General features: G+C 40.6%; 1 protein-coding gene across 2 annotated transcripts; it reads right to left on the bottom strand.

The window, feature by feature from the left end:
• Positions 1-2,631: 2,631 nt before the first annotated feature.
• LOC127582198 (tubulin beta chain-like) lies at positions 2,632-14,517 on the bottom strand. 2 transcript variants are annotated; one of them, XM_052037291.1, is made up of 4 exons: positions 13,099-13,270; positions 7,381-7,489; positions 7,201-7,311; positions 2,632-3,836 (listed from the first exon to the last, which is right to left on the bottom strand). In XM_052037291.1, the coding sequence occupies exons 1-4, from the start codon at positions 13,153-13,155 to the stop codon at positions 2,776-2,778; spliced, it is 1,338 nt and encodes a 445-aa protein (XP_051893251.1). In that variant the 5' UTR covers positions 13,156-13,270; the 3' UTR covers positions 2,632-2,775. The 2 variants fall into 2 exon arrangements, with proteins under 2 accessions (XP_051893251.1, XP_051893252.1); XM_052037292.1 differs by lacking the exon at positions 13,099-13,270 and adding an exon at positions 14,496-14,517 and having other exon boundaries at positions 2,662-3,836.
• Positions 14,518-15,467: the final 950 nt, after the last annotated feature.

Below are 15,467 nucleotides of genomic sequence, written 5' to 3'. Positions count from 1 at the left end.
GGCTGGGTGGAGCCTCACTGTTGTGATTTAAACGAGCCAATGGTGTGGAAGTCAAAGACAAAGGTTCCTGCCTCAGTCAATGGTCGAGCAGGTTCAGAGACAAAGGATACTGGTCAGGTGAGTTCAGAGGCAAAAGGTACTCTCATACCTGAGGGGTGGGTGGAGCCACACCTTGATTGACAGTAGTATCACTTCCGATCAGAGGAGCAATGCTGTCCTCTGGTCAGCGGGGGTCAGTGTCGTTACTGTCACGTGACATCCATGTGGATTTCTCACACCTTGCTGCATCTGCATGTTGGCCTTCAGTGATTTATTTACACATTTAGGACTCTCTGAACATCAAAACTACTTAATCTCTCACCATTTAACAAAAACTCTGTTCTTCTGTTCAAAGCACCAAAGTGGGTAATCTCATATTTTTCCATTTTATTTGCCATGTTCTTACACATTTGAAGCTCACTCATATCCCCTTGAAACCTCTAAACATCGTCCTGCTCATGATCAGGCATAGTTTAATATCAGCAAACTTGGAAATATTACATTTTGTTCCTTCAGCCAAATCACTATAGATTATGAATAGATGGGTCCAAGCACAAATTCCTGCAGTACCCACAAGCCGCAGCCTGCCAACCTGGGAACAATCCATTTATTCCCAGTTTCCTTTCTGTCCAATAGCCAATCTCTATCAGTACATTACCTCATTTCCATGTGCTTTAATTTTGTTATCCAACCTCCTGTATGTATCCTTATCAAGACTTATGGAAACCCAAATAGAGCACACCCACTGCTTTCCCCTCATCTACTAGTCACATCCTCAAAGATCGCCAACATACTAGTCAAACATAATTTTCCCTTTGTTAATTCATGTTGACTCTGCTCAATGATATTCTTTCAAGTTGTTATTAAATCCTTCATTATATATTCCAGCATTTTATCTACCACTTTAGGCTAACATTTGGTTCTCCATTTTCTCTCTCCCTCCTTTCTTAAATAGTGGGGCTGCATTTGCTCCCCTCCAATCCACAGGAATAATTCTAGAATCCAAATACCCAGAGTATCCATCATCTCTAAAGTCCACTCTTTCAAAATTCTGGAATGTAGAACATCAGATCCTTGGGATTTATCAACGTTCAAACTCATCAACTTCTCTCATACTATTATTGAAGTTATTTCCCTTAGTTTTTCATTCTCTCATGTAGCACATTTTGCGTCTTCTTCTGTGAAAACTATTCCTGTCATTTCCTTATTCCCCATTGTAAATTCTTCTGACGCTGTCTGTAAAGTGTCCACATTTCCTCTTGCTGGTCTTTTTGTTTTTATATACCTATATCTCCACCTCCACAGAATGTTTTTATGTTTCTTGCCAGTCTACACATATATCCTATCTTGAAATCACATCAATTTAGCGGTCCTCCTTAGCTGAGTTTGAAAAATGCTGCCAATCCTCAGAACTTCTGATATTTCAGCCAACCTTATAAACATTTGATTTAACACTATCTTTAATTTCTCTCTTCAGTGAAGGATGAATCACTATTCTTTTTGAGGTTGTGTGCCTTAAGGATGCTTTTTTGCAACTTGCGCGTTATTTCTTTAAATGACCACTGTGTCCAATTTCATGCCTTTCAATTTATTTTCCTCATAAACCACAGCCAACTCTCCTCTCATACCTTTGGTTTTCTCTCTTTAGATTTAGGACCCTAATTTCACATTCAAACAATATAAAATATTATAGTCACTCTTCCGCAAAGATCCCTTGACAAGGTTATGTATCACTTCATGTTCATTACGTAAAATTATACCCAAGTTGGACTTTTCCCCAGTTGTTTCAACATATTGATTTAGAAAAGCATCTTGAATATATTCCATGAATTCACCTTCCATATTATAAAAAACAATTTCCCATAATTACTGTATTACCTGTCACACACCTCAATTTCCTGATTTATAGGTCATCAACCCCTTACTATTTTTTTCTACTTCTACATCATGTTCTGTCACACCAAAATCATTGCTCACCACCGCAGTAATCTCCTCCCTTATTAGCAGCGCTACACCAACCCCAAGTACATGAAAAGAATCTATGTATTCCTATCCTTCAGTCTTCATCAATCATAATTGTCTTTCCCTCTGATCAATCTTTCTTATTTCAATGCTATTCATTTCATTCCTTTGAAAAAAATTGTTAAAATTAGCCTCTTCTGAACCTTCTTTCAACATTTTTTTTCCTCCCTGCAACGCACTCTCTTTTAATTCCAAACTTGGTTTCCACTGTTTGATTTGACTTGTCCCATTCTTTCTAATCCAGCTGGTGTTTTGCTGTGACCTTAACCATTCACCTAAATTTCTCAATAGAAACTGCAAACAGTACTAAAACCCTTCACCTAAATTTCTCATTTTCAGCCAGAGGTAGCTAAAGTGCTGTTAGGTGAATGGTTTGATTAGACTCTTACATGGTGTGAACTATTAGTAATGTATTCAATTAAACACAGTATGTGTCCTGTCCAGAAAAGAACAATTTTGGCTTTACAGTGCAGTTTTTTTTAAAATAATGAATAACAAGCTCCACGCTCCAAGCTCCAAGATTTTACTGATGCAAAAACTAAGCCTTGTGGGGATAGAAACTCTAAAATTAAATTAGGAACCATTTTTATTGAAAACTTTCAAACCATTAATCGATATAAAACACAAAATATATGAAACTACAAGAAAAAAGACAAACTTCAGAAACAAGTCTTAATGTAACAAAGAAAACAAGTTCATAACATACAATTCTGCTTATGTAGCCTCTTCCTCCCCCTCTTCCTCAAATTCACCTTCATCTCCAACTGTGGCATCCTGATATTGCTGATATTCAGATACCAGGTCGTTCATGTTGCTCTCAGCCTCAGTGAACTCCATCTCATCCATACCCTCACCAGTGTACCAATGCAAGAAAGCCTTCCTTCGAAACATAGCAGTAAACTGCTCTGAAATGCGCTTAAATAGCTCCTGAATAGCTGTACTGTTGCCAATGAAGGTGGCAGACATCTTGAGCCCTCGAGGTGGGATGTCACAAACAGCAGTCTTAACATTGTTAGGAATCCACTCAACAAAGTAGGTACTGTTTTTATTCTGTACATTTAACATCTGTTCATCCACCTCCTTCATAGACATACGGCCTCTGAAAATGGCAGCAACTGTCAGGTAACGGCCATGTCGAGGGTCACAGGCAGCCATCATGTTTTTAGCATCGAACATCTGTTGGGTGAGCTCAGGTACAGTGAGGGCACGGTACTGCTGGCTACCACGGCTGGTCAAAGGAGCAAAGCCTGTCATGAAAAAATGCAGGCGGGGGAAGGGAACCATGTTTACTGCTAGTTTTCGCAAGTCAGCATTCAGCTGCCCTGGGAATCGCAAGCAGGTTGTTACACCACTCATGGTAGCTGACATTAAATGGTTTAAATCACCATACGTAGGAGTTGTTAGTTTAAGGGTATGGAAACAGATGTCATAAAGCGCCTCATTATCAATACAAAAGGTCTCATCAGTGTTCTCCACAAGCTGATGGACAGATAGAGTTGCATTATAAGGCTCTACTACAGTGTCTGATACTTTAGGTGAGGGCACAACACTAAAAGTGTTCATGATCCTGTCAGGGTATTCTTCACGGATCTTACTGATAAGGAGTGTACCCATGCCAGATCCAGTACCACCACCCAGTGAGTGGGTGAGCTGAAAGCCTTGGAGACAATCACATCCCTCAGCCTCCTTCCTCACCACATCCAGAACAGAGTCAATTAATTCAGCACCATCAGTGTAATGACCTTTGGCCCAATTGTTACCAGCACCACTCTGACCTACAAGAAATGAAAGGACAATGAATTCTTACTGTTTTCATGCAATATATCAACACACCAAAAGTTTCTTAATTAGTCCAAGACAACCAAATGCCCAAAACTAATCTGTCTCCAGTGTAGAAACTACAATATTTAAGGTTCCACCCACCCCAGTTCCAGGGCATTGCTATAATAGATCTGCTATTCAATCTTCCAAAGGAAATTTCAGTAGTTAGCATTTTTACATCAGCCTCCTTACACTACTTTCTTTAACTAAAACAAAAAGCTATTATAATCAAGAGAATTTTGTGAAGCCAAAGGAAGGTGAAACCAAAATGCTCAAGTATCTAAAAAGACCACAGAAAAAGGAACAGGAGTAGGCCATTCTGCCACTTGAGTTGCTCCATCATTCAATAAAATTGTGGCTGATGCAACTTTTCTCAAACCCACCCTATCCCCAGAATCCTCGATTCCCTGCCTGATTAAAAATTTACCTCAGCTTTGAATATGTGGAAAATTCCCCTTACAGAATTCACAAATCACTACTTAAAAATTTAAGAAACAAAATAAAATTTGTTCAGAATTTAAGAAAATAAAATCAATACAAAATTGATTTTTTTCAACTCACATTTCTTGACATATGCAGATGTTATGGAAAATCACAACATGGACTGCTTTTTACGAACACAATCCACCCGTAATGCAGGGCTAACTTAGATTCAAGGATTCAGCCCCCACAACTTTCTGGGGCCAGGAATTCCAAAGACACACAACCCGTTGAAAGAATGAATTCTTATTCAGTTTTAAGTGGGCACCCCCTACTTTGCGACTATGCCCTCTGATCCTAGACTCACTCAGGAAGAGTAACATTGACCCAGAATTTACACCATCAAGCCCTCTAATAATCTTACATATTTCAATAATAGCCTCTCATTCTTCTAAATATAATTAACACAGACCCACCCTGTTCAACATTTCCTCATAAGATAATCCCTCCATACCCAGGGATCATCCTATTTAATCTTCTCTAAAGTCTATCCAATAATAATACATCTTGAATAAGAGATCAATATTGCATGTAGTACTTTGGATGCAGTCTCACTAGTACAGATGTAGTGAAACCTTCCCACTTGAAATAAAAGCCAATATTTCATTAGCCTTGTTTACCTGTTGCTTTCTTGCTTCACCTATCAATATCTCTCTGTAAACTGTTTTCTGCTCACACTCAACTTCTCCCCTGCTCTTGTACCATCTGCAAATCTGGCTGCAATACATTCACTTGTAACAGTTGCAGCCCCAGCACCAACTCCCGTAGCACCCCGATGATTAAGATTTTCAACCTGATAATGATTCCTTAGTGGACCAATCCTTATTACCTCCCATTACATGTGCTCCTATCTTGCAAAGTAACCGTTAGTGTGGCTCCTTGCTGAATGCTTTTTGAAAACACAAATTTACTACATCCACTAGTTAGCTTTAATCCATTCCAGTTGATAATTCCTCAAAGAACTCTCATTAATTTATCAGACATGATTTTTTTCTTCATGAAACCATGCTGACTCTGCTTGATCAGATTAAAAATTCTGCTATTATCCTCTTAACAACTAATTCTAACATTTTTCCAATAATAGACGTTGGGCTAATTAGCCAGTAGTTACCTTCTTTTTGCCTCGTACCCTTTTTGAATAAGGATATCGCAATGGCAGTTTACCAATCTTTGGTACCTCTCCAGAATCTAAGGATTTTAGAAAATTACAACCAATGCAGCCTCCATCTCTAGATAGTTCTTTCAATTTCCTAAATGCAAACCATTAGTCCAGCGGACTTAGTGTTTAGCTCCAGTAGCTTGCTGAAAACTTTTTTTTAATGAAGGTATTTAATTACTTCCACATACTTTTTAGTATTAATGGAACATTCATAGTTATCTTCTACCATAAAGATTGATGCAAAATCTGTTTTAATTCCCCCGGCATTTCCTCAGTTTCATTCTCTAAGGGGATTGATCTCTTCCTTTTTCTGTACTTAAAACTAAATTATGGTCAGTTTGCATATTCTTCACTAGTTTGCTAGTTCATTTTCTCTTCCATGACCTTTTCTCCCCCCCTCAAAGTCTTTTATAGATTCTGATTTTACCCCAATTTTGGGCCTACCAGTAATTTCTGCCACCTTATACATTTTCTCTTTCAACTTAACACCCTACATATCCAACATAGAAAAATTACAATTTAATTCTGGAGGATGTTCCCCTAAACAACCAACTTCCCTTCCCACTCCTACATTAGCAATGTTGTTAATGGTTGCCTCCCCTCAGGTACAGCTTGTCATTTCTAAAAATAAACTTCTTGATTATCCTGAAAACAATCACCTTCCCTTTTCTCACCAAAGTCCTTGAATGAGAAAGTGTTATAGTTTCCCCCAGTTCATGCCCATCTTACACAGAACTCTTTGTTTGAATCTTTCCATTCAGGGTTCTACCCCAGCTACAGTACGAAGACATCACTGACTGAAGTTCTTTAACAACATACTATGCGATTGTGACAAACATAATCTTTCCTTCCTTGCCCTTCTTGGCTTGTGGGCAAACTTTACCACAATTTCTTGCAATGTCGCACTAATGAATGAACCTATACTCATCTGATTCTATGTTTAGATAAGATATCTTTATTAGTCATATGTACATCAAAGCACAGAGTGAAATGCATCTTTTGCGTAGTGTGTTCTGGGGCAGCCCACAAGTGTTGCCATGCTTCCTGCACCATCACAGCATGCTCACAACTTCCTAACCCGTACGTCTGGAATGTAGGAGGAAACCCACGCAGATACAGGGAGAATGTACAAACTCCTTACAATGGCTGGAATTGAACCCAGGTCGCTGGCGCTGTAATAATGTTCTGCTAACTGCTACACTATCGTGCCTACGTTACCATTCTGGATTTAAATTTATCCTCATTTTCCAGCTCCTGTGTGGTCATTTCCTGCAGGCTAGTATTCTCTGAAATTAGTGGGTTTTCAATTTGCAAATTCCAATGTAAGCATTTCACTGCAGGTGGCCAAATTTTTAGCTCCCTAGGCTCTGGAATTCTCTCTCAAAACCTCTCTCTCATTTTCTTCCTTCAAGATGTTCCTACTAATACTTGGACTAAGCCTTTAGTCATCTTCTGTGGTATCGCCTTATATGTCTTAGCTTCCATTTGATTTTGTTTCTTAACATTGCTTTGAACCATCTTGGGGTTATTTGCGACTGAATGAAACTGCTGAATGATCGGAAGTTCTTGGTAAACCATTAAACAATGGAACAGTAGTTTGGACACTCTCGAAATTAATATTCTTATTATGCAAAGATGCTAATCACCATCAAGTAATCATTTTGATAATATTTACATACCAAATACAAAGTTATCTGGCCTGAAAATCTGTCCAAAGGGTCCAGAGCGAACAGAATCCATAGTACCAGGCTCCAAATCCATGAGAATGGCCCGGGGTACATATTTTCCACCTGTTCAAAAATAAACATATGTTTCTGCATTCATAACATAAACATGTAAACAATATTTTCAATTTATACCTGTAGCTTCATTGTAGTAGACATTAATCCTTTCCAGTTGAAGATCACTGTCTCCATGGTAGGCTCCAGTAGGATCAATGCCATGCTCATCACTGATGACTTCCCAGAACTAAAAGGAAAACAGACCCATTAACATGTTTAAAATGTCATACAGAACTAGGAGCAGAAGTAGGCCATTTGGTCTTTTCAACTAATTTTAATGTCAAAAGCACACAAGTGAAGCAATCACTCTACCATCATGTGGCATTGGGTAAACTAGGGTATAGAGTTTCAGACAACACTTCCAATACTGTTCAAAATAAAATTTTATTTCAAAATCCTACCAAAGTAATGTTTATATTTAGAACTTTGGGTACCATACCTTGATCAGATTATTGTTTTGCTGTATTCTTTAAGAATGTTTTAAAAATTTATCCAACCATAAAGCATTAGTTAAATGGAACCAAACTCAATATCTTGCTATGCTGTAAAAACTGAAGCCACAACCTTTATTCATACCATAGGAATTGTGATTCAGCTTGCGTAATCCACCAGAATTCAATGTTGAACTCGTGTTGAAGAATTATTGAAATCCAAGATAAAAATCAACCAACACAGCCAATCCACAAATACCAGGTAGAAAAGGTTTACTGCATGATGATCCTCGGAGATTTAAGAAAGTTTCCTGCCCTCCCCCCCCCCACCCCCGCACAAGGTGCCATAACAAAAACATGGTTTATTTGTCTTCAAAGCAAAAAGCTGTGCTTCGTTATAGCAAAACAACAATCTGATCAAGGTATGGTACCCAAAGTTCTAAAACTAAATGTTGCTTTGGTAGAATTTTGAAATAAAATTTTCTGGACAAGTTAGGCTAAGACACATATGCCATTAGACACAAGTGACTGCAAAAGGTAGTTTTCCTCTAGATTATAATTTTGCTACCCAAGTCCTAGTACTGGATGATAAAAATTCTACAGAACTATTTAAAATCCCTGTTATTGAGTTTTAGATCAACATTCTTCTGGCATGACCAATATGGAAAAGATAAGCAAAGACACATATGCCATTAGGTTTGAGACTGCAGATGCTTGAAGCTGGAGCAATAAACAAACTGCTGGAAGAACTCAGCTGGTCAACTCAGCTTATTTTTATCCCCCATTAGGTTTCACTGCCTTTATGGTTTTTCCTTTGGTCAATGTTAGCCAGTCATTCAACAAATCGTTAGTATAGAGAATGTGCTGTAGGACATTCAGGCATTTCATCGAAGCGCTACATTGAGGACTTTTTTAAAAAAAAATGTTTGTACATTTTTTCCATTTAGCAGTTGGCTAATGTCAAATTGTACAATGAAGGACACTGCATGACTACAACTGAGAACATCTCCCTTAACAACCAGGTATTTTTTTCAGGATGTAGAAATCCATGAAAAGGCTGTTATATATTGCCGGGCTCGTGTTCTTGGAAGGTGGTGATGAGGCACCTCTTTCATTTACTGCAATTTTTCTGGATCAGGTACCACCATTACACTGTTTTATAGAAAGCTTTCAGGATTTAGATCCAGCAGTAATGAATAACGGCCATTCCATGTCAGAATGCTATGCAACTTGGAGGGGTATACTGCAGGTGGGAGTGTTCAGAGAAGCTGAAGTCCTTGCCTTTGGTGGCAGAGATCAGTTTGGTTGAATAGGCTAGGCAATTAATTGCCATAAGTTCTGTTGATAGTACACACTACAACCTCAGTGTGCCAACAGCACTGATAATGAATAGATACCAATCAATCAAGATCTGTCTTGCATTGAACTTCTTGAATGCTTTTGGAGCTGCATTCATCCAGGCTAAACAGGAGTATTCCACCACAGTCCTAACTTGTCTCTTGTACTTTGTGGAATGGCTTTGGGCATCAAGCGAGCAATGGAGAATACCTGGCCTCTGACCTGCTCTTTTAGCCATAGTATTCATGTGGCTATCCATACGAATTCTGAACAGTATTAAAGACCTGCCCTCCAGGACTAGTTGCAGGTCTAGTCAAATTATTCTGTAACAATGGCACCTTTCTGACAATGTAAAAAAAGTCAGGAATACCATATTCATGAAGTGGTTTGCCTAGTGCTGCTCCTGGCATACTAAATTACTACGTAACGAACCTACTGTTTTTCCAAAGTGATGGAATTGGCACAAATGTAACTCACCACATCAGCCCAAGCATAATTGTCCAGGTCTTGCAGCATACAGGATTAAGAGCGTTTCAGTTACTGATTTACCAACTGAATCAAACACTGTTCCCTGATCATTGCACATTCTCTCTTCTGCGCCTACACTGGAACAATCATTGATGAAACTGATGACAGGGCCCAATACACTGCCTGAAGAATTCTGCATGAATGTCCTAGGCTGGAATGATTGAACCACAATCACTTTCCTTTGTGCAAGGTATAGACTGATTTTTCATAACTCACTAATTTTACCTCATTTTTGAAATTCAGCTTAGTCTATTTTTGGACGAATGCTCTGATGAGATGTGAAGCCAAGTAGTCCCGGTAAAACACATTCACCGATGCCAAATTTGGGTTATTAGTGAGTGACGCACTGTTAACTACAAGTTCATAACTTTGTTTATGAATGACTGTAGACTGATTAGGAAGTAATTTAGCATGCTAGGAACAGCACTAGGCAAACATGCTCTTTATGAACATGACATACCTGGGTAATTTTTCATTGTCAGAAAGATACCATGCAGTTGCACAGTAATAAAACTATTTGACTAGACCGGCAGTCAGTCCTGGAGAAGTCTTCAGTACTGGCCAAGATACTGTGCAGTCCCTTAGCCTTGTATCCAGCTGTTTCTGGAAATCATGTGAAGTGAATCAAATTGCTCGAAAGACTGGTTCTGTGATGACAAGTGAGCTCAAGAGGACACCAAGATGGATCTTCTGCCTGAAGATAGTGGTTGCAAGGGCTTTCGCATTCATATCCTATTGCCTCACCATTATTACAGATGGAGATATCCTGTTAGTTGTATAATTATCCCCCATTAATCATAAGATGTGTCAGAACTAGAACTTTAATTTAAGTTGAGAGATCATTCAGAGGTCTTTAGAAATTTAACAAACACTTAGTCCTGTGTTGCATCTTCATCAGGTCAGTATTTCATTTTCAATCATACCTGATGCGGCTTCTCACATGCCCTTCTGCATTCTTTGTTGAACTAGCATCAATTTCAGTTTGGAAATATTTGTAGACCAAATGCCAGGTAATAAAGTACATCAATGTGACTGATAATGCACAACACCACATTTGCCAGTTCTGAGTTTAAAAAATTTAAAGACTATTTATTTCAACTTTCCAACATTTATAAAGTGTTGATTTGGTCCCACAGACATGACATATCCAGGGATTATGGAGTAATCTGCCACACTAGCTACATGGTTAGGGTTAGACTATCATGTTGTCTGTGAACCTGGTTTGCTCAATTTAGAATCTAGTTTGCTGCTCCAGAATTCAGTGTCTTAACTACTTTTGACAGCCTATTTATAATCTTTTAAATGTAGGTGTTATGATGTAACCAAATGGCATGTACAACATTGTGTGTTTCAGTTCAATCACATTACAGCAGCTGTGGAGTTGTATACTGTATAGGCCAAACCAGAGGAATCAAAGTGAAACACTAAGGTTTCTGAGTATCCAGTAGCTTTGCCATGAAACTGTTCAGATGACCAGAACCTTCAATATGCACTATTCTCCCATTACCTCTGGATCTCACTCATATACTAGTCATTTAAAAATAAAAATCACTACTAAAATTTGTCAAAACTCATCAACATTTAAAGCTAATGATGGAAGCCACGAGAAGCATTTTGACAAATCCTTGAACTTACAATTGCTACAAAACAAAATGCAAGTTCTGTTACAAAGTCAGCACCAAAGAACCTATTCCACTAGACTCATGTCGACCACCAAATAACCTGCTGGTCCTGATGCAGGAGTTTGACCCAAAATGCCAATAATTCCTTTCCTCCCACAGATGCTACTTGATCTGCCGAGTTCCTCCAGCAGATTTTTGTTGCTCCAGTGTCTGTAGTCTTTAGTCTCTCTCATGCTGACCACATTGACAGCCCAGAATATCCTTCCATTATTTGCTAAATAGCATATGGAACCAGCAAAAAAGTTTTAATGATACCAAAGAGAAACAGGACTGCAGATGCTGGAATCTAGATGAAAAACACTGATGCTGGAGGAACTCAGCAGGCCAGACTCCACATTGTTACCGTGAAGGGCCGAGGCCTGAAGAAGGGTCCTGACCCGAAACACTGACCACCTGCTTTTATCCACAGATGCTGCCTGGCTTGCTGAGTTCCTCCAGCATCATCATGTTTTTAATGATACCAAGTTTGTGTAATGTTGGCTTTTAATAGTAACCAACAACTCAGTAACCCTGCTTGCAAAAACTCTTGCTTGGCTTTCTTGATATCCTCAAAATCATGAACTTAGACAGCAGGAAGCACATTTTGAAATACTGAATATTTACTTGATTACCATGTTGTCATTTGCTCGAGAGAAGTACAAACTCTTCATTAAAACCAAAGATCAAAAGTTTAAAACACTATAAAAACTTAATTTTATTATTGAAATCAATGGGAGGGGAGTTGTGCCATTTCCATCATGGAGAACAGATCATTCATACCACAGCACATTAGTTCACCTATCAAGTTAAAAAAAATTTAAATCAACTAATTAGTGGTAATTGTACTGGGTAGTGGCAGTGAACTGCACCTCTACTGTTGTCAAGCCAAGTCCAGCGATATTCATTGATGGCAGTCAGCTGGCCAGTGACAGCTGGAACTCTACTGGGTCATTGGTAACACCTACATTAAAGCCCATCTCTAACGGCCATAAAGTATCCCAATCAACCTTAATTCCAAAAATCTATCTGAGAAGGCAGTCAGAAGTGCTGTACATCTGTGACTCTTTTCCTCTGGGGAGGGGAGTCTAAATCTAGGACATAGGTTTAAGGTGAGAGCAGGAAGATTTAAAAGGGACCCGAGGGGCAACTTCTTCACACAGAGGGTGGTGGGTATAGGAACGAGCTGCCAGAGGAAGCTGTAGAGGTCAGTACAATTACAAAGTTTAAAAGACTTTTGGATGGGGCCATGGATAGAAAAGGTTTAGAGGGATATGGGCAAACGGGACTAACTGAGATAGACATCTTGGTCGGCACGGACACGTTGGTCCGAAGGGCCTGTTTCCATGCTGTATACGTGACTCCACCCACTTCTGCAGCTCCGACGGATGTGTCTCCGCGCCCGCTGAGGGTTCCCGCCACGTTTCCCAGCCCCACCCCTTTGCTCCGCCTTTCCCCGGCGACGACCCACGGCCGTTGGCCGCACGTGGCGGCCCATGGCAACACGCATGCGCCGCCGCTGACAGCCCCGCCCGCGTACATGCGCAGACGGCACTGAAAGCGCGCGCTTTCTCAACCGTCGCCCAACCGCCGGGCGGGCAACAGCCAACGGTCGCGGGGCCCGGCCCCTCACGGTAACAGTGTGCAGCCAGGTCGGCCCTCGATGAGGATAAGTTCCCCACCCGAACCTGGACGCCACCACGACAGCGGCAGCCAGCACATGGGTGCGCGTCCCTCGCCACCGAGGTGCCTGCAGCCTCTGCCCCAATAACCGCTGGAGGTGCAGCCCCTCATCAACCCCAGTGGGCCAACTTCCTCACCCCCTGAACAGCAGTACAAACCTTAGCTCCAATCTGGTTCCCACATTGGCCTGCCTGAAGATGGACGATCTCCCTCATCCTGCCAAACCTCTCCCAACCAGCACACACTTGGAACAGCACGACCAGACTGAGCGGTCACTGCCCGCGCCCTGATTTATATACCGCCTGCGTCATCACCGGGCATCTAATACACGATTGGTTTGACGTGTGTCAATCAAAGTAAATACCCGCCTACTCCGGGAGAGGCGTGTCTCCATAGGATCACTGCCAATGTCTGTTGGAGTTTCATTGGTTGAGTTCGGGCCAGCGCTGCCCGCCAGGCAGCCCACGTGAGGGGAGGTGCGGCGGGAAAGTTGCGCCGATGGTCTTCGTACAACGGGAACTGGCCACTACTGAAGGAGCTGCAATTAAGAAATAAACTCAGAAAATCCAGCCAGCATCAGTGGAGAGAGTTAACGTGCAGTATGCTAAATCTCCATAAATACTGCCTCGCCAACTAAGTAGTTCCAGCCTTGCTTTTAATTCATAAATGATTACCTGGTTATTAAAATCATATTCTGCACTTGTTCCAATTGTACAGTAAAATGAAATAACAGCAATACCACCTGATTTCAATGGTGTCGCAAGCAGTGTTGTATAGTCGCCCTCAATTCTTATTCAAGTTACAAAGGTGTCTCAGAGTGTGGACTGCAGGGAAAGAGAGCCTAATGGCTGTCACACACACAAACACCTGTACAGTGAGAGCCCACAAATGTTGACAAATATTCCTGTGTGATGTACCGATATCTTAATTATCATGTGTGCAAGAACCAGGCTCTACATCTGTGGGAATCCAACCACAGTATTAAGCATCCCCTCACTATCTGCTGTCTTCACAAGCAGTGTTTTCATAACTAGTGGGCCTGGCATCAGTTACCTCTCATTTGCAGACTACAATTCTATAACTATATTCTATATGATTCTGCTAGAGTTGTGGAAGGATCTAAAGGCAGAAGATTTGAGTGTGGTCATAACAGTCATGGCCATTTGTGAAGCACTGCCACCCAGCCTGAGCTGACAGAGGGAATGATGGCACAAGTCTTTAAGTTATTAAATACCAAATCAGTAATCCAGAGGCCTGGACAAACAAGCTATCACCATGACCGTGACAGTTGTGCAATGTAAATTCATCTTTTTTTAAAAAATCTAGACTATTTAGTTGAAAAAAGCTAGCCTTAAGTAACAGTGACAATAAAACCACTGAATCATTGTACAAGCCCATCCAGTTCAACCTGGATACTGAATTCAGACCCAGCAAAATTGTTCCTAGCACTGTAGACATTACAAAGTTCTCCTCAAAAACATCTGGGGACTGGCATCTAAACTGGAGAGCTGAGCCACAGACTCGTCAAGCAACAGTCTGATAAAGTCATACTCACAGTATCATTCACTTTAGGCGCAGTGCCAGCTTCTTCCATCACAACCCCTGGGTATGGTTTGTTGCTCTGGCAGAACAGAACCACTAGATCAAGGGAGTAGGACTTGTATTCCTCAACCTCGACTTTAGACCATATGACATCAGGTAAAACACGAGCCAGGATACCTCCTCCTGATTACCACCTCCCATCCTTCCTTGATGAATCAGTGCACCTCCTATTGAACAACAGGCAGAAGAAATACAGAGTAACAGGAATACGCCCTAATATGAACATGTCAAAAGCCCTGGTTTGCACAACGGCATATAAAAACTTTGGCTGCTGCTGAACATGTTTATACATTTAGTGCAACACACTGAGTTCTGTATTTTCTTCATCCAACTCAGTTTTTGCACTAATCCCGCACTCATTTTGTATTCTGTATATATCGTTTTTTGCACTATTTGTACTTGCAAATTTTTTTTGTCTGCGTTTATTGTATGTCGTCTGTTCTATGTTGTGTTCTGTTGTGTGAGTCTGGGGGAAACGACATTTTGTTCCTCCGTGTGTTTTACAGCATGTGGGTGAATGACAATAAAGTATAACTTGAACTTGATATAAAACATACTCTGGGTGGGGAACCAAGAATGGCTCAGCAGCATCACCACTAACTGAACTGACTGAGTCATGAAGGAATTCACTGCTAGATTGGTAGGTAGTGAGCAAACAAATGGGATAAACCTACTTGACTTTGTCCTCACCAATCTGTCTATGGCAGATGTACCTGTTCATGACAGCACTGGTAAAAGTGTCCACTGAGCTGTTCTCATGGAGACAAGTTCCTGTCTTCATGCTAAAGGCATCCTCTATCCTGTTGTCATTACAATCATAGCAAATGAGATAGACACAAAACAGATCGAGTGGCTCAAAACTGGCCTTCCATGAGGTGTTGTGGAACATCAGCAGCATTGTACATTCATTTATAAGCTCACATCC

Source organism: Pristis pectinata, chromosome 23, assembly GCF_009764475.1.
Source record: "Pristis pectinata isolate sPriPec2 chromosome 23, sPriPec2.1.pri, whole genome shotgun sequence".
In the NCBI taxonomy this organism is placed as follows: Eukaryota; Metazoa; Chordata; class Chondrichthyes; order Rhinopristiformes; family Pristidae; genus Pristis; species Pristis pectinata.
This window is presented reverse-complemented; position numbering and strand designations above follow the sequence as displayed.